Source organism: Arachis stenosperma, chromosome 7, assembly GCF_014773155.1.
Source record: "Arachis stenosperma cultivar V10309 chromosome 7, arast.V10309.gnm1.PFL2, whole genome shotgun sequence".
In the NCBI taxonomy this organism is placed as follows: Eukaryota; Viridiplantae; Streptophyta; class Magnoliopsida; order Fabales; family Fabaceae; genus Arachis; species Arachis stenosperma.
The window spans coordinates 8,868,255-8,875,045 of NC_080383.1; the positions used below are offsets into that span (position 1 = coordinate 8,868,255).

At 29.8% G+C, this 6,791-nt stretch overlaps 1 protein-coding gene across 1 annotated transcript; it reads right to left on the minus strand.

Moving 5' to 3' along the window:
• Positions 1 to 5,054: 5,054 nt before the first annotated feature.
• LOC130942094 (uncharacterized) lies at positions 5,055 to 5,617 on the minus strand. The gene has a single exon (XM_057870782.1). The coding sequence runs from the start codon at positions 5,532 to 5,534 to the stop codon at positions 5,088 to 5,090; it is 447 nt and encodes a 148-aa protein (XP_057726765.1). The 5' UTR covers positions 5,535 to 5,617; the 3' UTR covers positions 5,055 to 5,087.
• Positions 5,618 to 6,791: the final 1,174 nt, after the last annotated feature.

The following is a 6,791-nucleotide window of genomic DNA, read 5'->3' on the forward strand; positions in this document are numbered from 1 at the left end:
TGATTTTTCAGATTTTAATTACTTTATTCTCCGTTTTACACTTGTGGTGGGAGATTAGGTGTGGTGTGCCGTTGAAATTAAAGGTGTTTGTTAGGAAATATATATTGGTATAGCTAATCAACACTCGTAAAAGTAGCACCAACAAAAACTATTATTATATTATTACTAAAAGGTCGAGGAAGCTAAGAAAATGGTTAGAATAAAAGGCATGTAATAGTCTATGTGGACTCTTTCAAAAGATCTGTTAGGAATTACTTTGATTTTATTTAATTTATTATTTTAAGTTTACTTCATTCTCATTGGATGTGAATAGGATTTTATGAAAAGGCCAAAGTCCTTTTAGTTAGATCATTATTAGTTAGATATATTTTTTTATTTGTGTTATGATATTTTTTTGTCACTATATTACATGTATATTAAAAATTAATTATTAAATTAGTCATTTAATTTAAATATAATATAATATATATTAAAATATAAAATATAATTAAAAATAGTTTAAATAATACATATATTTATATATAAACAAATGATAATTGATCTTTTATGTGCATTAATATTTATATTTTTTAATAATTATCAAATTCTAAATTTTTTAATCATAAAAATTTTAATATTATATTATAAAATTATTTATTTTAAAAGTTTAAATTAATAAAAAATATGTGAATAAATATATTTTCAATTATCTAATTAGTTATATAATAATAATGAGTCCAAACTTTAATATTTTTATGGTAAATAGTTAATATTTTCATTTTGACCCTCTTATTTTTTTTCACTTTGGCCCCTTCTTAATTATTTTTCGCATATTTGCTAGTCCCATTTTTCTTTTTTACAAGTTTCTTTGTGTTGCCGCCTCTCTTCCCCTTTTGTTTTTAGTTAATATATATTTGAATGATCTCACATGTATAAGGTTTAGGTAAAGCTTTTATTTTTTAAAATTAGTTTATAAAAATTAATTTTTAAAAGATGACTTTTAAAAATTATAATATTTATGTTTAATAAATTAAATTAAAAATAGTTTTTAATAGGAAAAAGTATGATTTTGGTCCCAGCGTAGGGGCTGAAAATTTATTTCGTCCCTTGCCTTTTTTTCGTTTTAAAATGGTCTCCAAGATTTCAATTTGTTTTAAAATCGTCCTTCGAACGAAAATATCCCTCCCTCCCTCCCTTCTTCTTCCTCAATACCCATCTTCTTCCTCAACATTAACCAACAGCACTAGAAGCAGATCCACAAATACAGAAACAAAAACATGCAACAATGGATAACAACAAGCTCAACCAGAAGCGGAAGAACAACAACAACAACAACTAGATGCAGAAGAACAACAACAACAACCATGAATCTTGTATACAATTAACCATTAACAGAATCTAAGCTAATTCTATCAAATCTAAGCTAATTCAACAACAACAATAACAATTCAGCATCAACTTTCAGCAATTTAATAACCTAAAATCAACTAACAGAAATTTAAAATCAATAAAATGATAACCTAAATTATGAAAATAGAAAACAGAAAAGAGGAGATAGGGGAGGCAGTGGTGGAGCGCTGACGGTCTGGGCATGACAGGAAGGGCTGGAGGGAGGGGAACAGGCGGCGGTGAGCTCTGATTCCTTCTATGACAGGGATTGGGGGAGGGAAAGTAGGGATGCTCGCTGGCGGTGGTGAAGCAGGGGAGGCTGCAGCGGGTGGTAGTGCGGCGGGTATGGCAGAAGAAGAAGGCTGCGGCAGGCGGTGGTGCGGCGGGTATGACAAGAAGAAGAAGAAGAAGAAGAAGAAGAAGAAGAGTCGGCGGCGGACGGTGGTGCGGTGGGTATGGCGGAAGAAGAAGAAGAAGAAGAGGCGGCGGCGGCGGGTGGACAGTGGCGGTGCGGCGGTGAGCTCGTCCCTCTTCTCTCCCCCCTCCACCCTCCCTCCCACCTTTCTCGACCCCCCTTTCTTTCTTTCTCGCCCCCCTCTCCCATCCCGCTTCTGTATCCCCCTTTCTTTCTTTTTTTTCTTTTTTTTTTATTATTTTATATTTATTTTATTTTATAATTTTTTAATAAAGGGTAATTTGGTAATAAAAAGAATATAATTGGTAAAAAGAACGATTTTAAAACAAACTGAAACTTTGGAACTATTTTGGAGCGAAAAAAAGGTAAGGGACGAAATAAATTTTCAGCCCCTATGTTGGAGACCAAAATCATACTTATCCCTTTTTAATAAATACAAGTAATAACAATTGTGTTTGATAAAATAATTTTTAAAATTTAAAAATATTATAATATATATAAATGTAAGTATTAAATTTAAAAATACTTAACATATAAAGTTATAATAAACTTTTAAATTTTGAAAAGCACAAACCAACTTTAAAAAGTTCTATCTTAAGTATTTTCAAAAGTACTCAATCTTTTAAAAACCGTAAATATAAATACATAGTCTTTTTGATTTATCAAATACAAAATAAAGAACTTGAGTTTTTAAAAAATACAAACACCCCTTTAAAAATTTTTACCAAACTAAGCCTAAATATTTTTGTAATTAAATTTAATCAAGCTAGTGTAAACCCAGTAAAAAAATATAGACATACGTCGGACATATGCACTATTTAATTTCTCCTCTTCTGTGTTTTCTATAACACATAACTTACAAAAATTTATTAATATAATATACACATTTTTAAAATATAGTACACAATTTTTTTATTTTTCTACAACTTTAATATTTCTTTTTACATTGAATGTCCGATGCGTCCTCACTAACTGTGGTAAATTATACGTATACGTATTACTTTATAGATATATATTTAGGTGAAAACTCAACTACAGTTAACTTTACGTAAAGTTGATAACTGAGAGTCGTTAGATAAAAATTTAGTCAAATTATTCAAATTATTTAACGACTCTCAACTATCAATTTCACGTGAAGTTAACTACACCTGATTTTTTACCATATATTTAAGAGACTAATATTTAAAAATAGATATCTAAATATTTTAATTTGACCCCTTTCAATAAGGCCTAACTCCGCCCCGATTGTACAACTAATATTCTTCCATTATTTGTATTTTTCCCAAACTCCAGAATTTGATTCAAACAGAGAAGAGTTTTCAACATGCATGCTCTTTCTTTTGCCATACGCCATAAACTACAATGTATAAATAGTTAAATTTACTATTACTATTACTAGCAGTATATTATTCAACTCTCATCTCTTCGATAATAATTAACCAAAAAGACAATAAATCCCTTTAATAATAAGGATCTAACTAAAAAAAGAATTAGTATTATGTAATTTTTTTAACACGGAAAGTAAAAAAAATAAAATGGAACCATTGTTTTTTCTAATCAGAAATAATAGGAAAAGTATAGAATAGACCATAAATTATTATTATTATCATTATTATTGGGGGGTGTTCAATCACGAATTTTTTATTTTTAATATTGGAGTGGTAGTGGTGTTTTTTTAAAATGTGAATTGTTGGGGTGTTATACTCAAATGTGGAATCGTTTAATAAGAAAAGCAGAAATTGGACGGTCCGATTTATTAGAAGTACAGAATTCAGACCGTCCAATTTCTAGAGGTACAGAAATTGGACTATCCGATTTGTAGAGGTACAGAAATCGGACCGTCCGATTTGTGACAGGTACACAAATTGGAAAAAAAATTGAGGTACAGAAATCGGACCCTCCGATTTGTGTACTTCCACAGTTTTAAAAAACACCAAAAATTACAATGTTAAAGTATATCACCATTTCTATTTTCATAACAAAAAAAATTAGCCGTTCAATCACAATAGATTATTTCGCTGGTATTTTCTCCGTCAGGTCAACGCGAAGTCAAAATGGGCCTTTCAGTGTATATAGTCTTCGTCAACAAAAGTGTAAATAAAGTTTGTGCTCCATGTCCCATATGGCCATATCTATTGACTCGTCAACAGACAACAAGTATATTTTGTTAAAAAATCTACAAGTTATTAAAAGACCTGTATGTCTTGTGGAAAAAAAAAAACTTGTATGTAATTTTCAATTGAAGAATTTATCTCCAATTGAATTTGTTGATAATGAAAAAAATTAACTTTCCGCATAAACATACTAATTAAATTGATACATAATACCAAAAATTCAATAGGGGACCTAACATATCGGTAGCAAGTAGTAACTATGATGGGTTTAATTTTAACAAACACACATTATTACCCTTATCAAAAGCTTAGCGTATTCAAGATGACAAAATCTGATAAAATAATTGTTGAAATTCAATTAAACGGTGACCACCTTTGTGTATTAATGTTTTAATTGTAGGATAACTTAGGCCTTATACTTTGAGCCTCATTGCTTTAGCTTTTTTCTAGGTCAGAAAACCGTATATATGATACCGGGCCTTTGGAGAATTATCAATCTTTATTTTTTGCTTTTTGAGCCATTAGTCCGTAGACCCACCAAACAAAATAAGAACTAATCAAATAAAAGACGATTTTTCTTATTAAATCTGCCACAGATTAGTTCTTAACCTATCGGGTTTAAAAATACTATAGAAAACCAAAAAAAAAAAAGATAAGTCGATTTTTGGTGACTTAAATAAACTAAATAAAGAAAAAGCAAAATATAAAACAAAAGAACTGCTTAAATAGAAGGACAGTTTGATTTAAGACTATTCTTAAACTCCTCCCAAAATGAAAAAAGCTCCACGTAAAAAAGTTTAACTCTATCAACATCTTTACCATAGTGTCTGCTACCGCATTTGTATTTAAGCTAAGTTAGATTGGTTTAATAATTAAATTATTAATCCATTTAAGCTAAGTGTTAGAAGTTTAAATTCATCTTGTACATACCTCAAACTAAAAATACCATAAAAAAACCAAAAATAAAAAAATATAAGACGATTTAACCATAAATAAATTCAAATAAATATAATTATGTATGTATGTTTGTAACATTATAGGAGTAGTCACGTGCACTATTAGAAGCACGAAAATTGAACAAGAATAATAATGAAATCACAGTTCACAAAAACACCTAATAGAAGAACAAGACACTAAGCTAAATTAATAATGAAGAATAACAATAAAAACAAGTGTTTTAATTAATTAAACTAAGCAGCATTAGCAAGAAGATTATTATTAGCAGAAGCAGCAGCACAGGAATATTCACGTTTGACAGCCTTCAAGAGAAGACTATCATGTTCAAGTGCCATCTGAACCGGCAATGATCCAAGCCCATTCGCCATGGCCAGAAGCATCTTCTTTGTTTCCTTCTTGAACTCATTCTTATCTACCTTCCCATTCATGTCGTGGTCAAACTGCACGAACAGCGACTCGTACACATGCGCCACCTCCTCGGGATCGCGCTTCACGTCCACGCCGAAGTGCGTCTCCATCACCCTCAGCCTCTGGAGCTCCTTCATCATCTCCGTGTAAGACAGGAGGCCGTCTTTGTCTGCGTCCAGTTCAGCGAAGAGGTCGCTCACTGATGCGGAGAAAGCCTCTTCGTCTTCCACGAAGCTGGTGATGGTGGTGCCGTCTATGATTTCTACGCTCATGGCTGGTCGTTGATATTCAAAATTCAAAATCAGCTTAATTAGGGTTTTTGTAACTAAGAATAATTAGAAGAGAGACTAGTGAGCCTTTTTGGTTTTGTTTGATGAAAGGTGGGTCTAATCTTATTTATAGGAATAAGGAGAAGGCGGTTATACGGTAAGCAAACGCAATATCTTTAATCTTTAATAATAGAATTCAATTAAAGAATGTATCTTTTTCTTTTTAGTCAATATCTATTAATCTTTTTAAATTTTGATCCAAATCACAATGCTCTCAGTCAAATTAAATTCAAAATAAATTCAAAAATTAATACAATATACATTGCAATCTTTTGAAATAAAATTAGATTAGATTAAAAAATAAATATTAAATTGATATCACAAAAATCATAACAAACTATATAAATTTTATCTTTTAAATTGATATAAATCATACTACAGATATAATCTTATCTTGTTAACAGTAACAATAAATTAAAATATATGTATTAATATCTAGTTATTATTACTAAGATAAATAATAAAAAAGAAAATATAAATATTTAAATATACATAGTTCGGTAAATAATTAATTTATTTTATTCAGTTATAAAAACAACGTTCCCTTTTTGCGACCGTTGTTCTACTTTAAGTCTTGGGTTTTGAGATACTCTAGAAAGTTCGCCGACCAGGATATGCGCGTTTTTCTAGCAAGCTAATGCAACATTAAGCCTTAACAATTATTTAATGGTTATATTTTTAATACATACACCATACAAGCATCTATAGTGGGCATTCTCAAAAACAATTGGCCAAAGCCATATAGTAACAGTAGTTTTGTTAAGAATTGGATGTGTGTGTTTTCATCACAAATATGCTTGTTTGAAATAGTATTTTATAAATTAATAAAACAAGTGATAAATAAAATATTACTTCTTAATTGATGAACTTAATTAGATGTTAATTAAAATTTGTTTTATTGCTAATCAAATTATATGACTTTAGCATGAAATAATAGAAAAAGTATAGAAAACAACGTTTATATTTTTAAGGTAAAAAACAGATTAAAAAATGGTTGATTAATTTTAAAAATCAGATTTTAGAAAAGAAATGTTTAATTAATTTTAAACAACAAATTTTTAATAATCATAATTAAAATTTAACCTAATTCTATTTTTACTCTCATTCACCCCACAAATCCACTCCATACTCAAAGAGAATGAGAGAACGAGAGAGGCGGGATGAGCGGTTGAAGGTGAAGAGATAAGAGAAAGAGCGTGG

Bases quoted from the DNA above. Each gene is read 5' to 3' on its own strand.
- LOC130942094 (XM_057870782.1), bottom strand. From the start codon at position 5,534: ATGAGCGTAGAAATCATAGACGGCACCACCATCACCAGCTTCGTGGAA.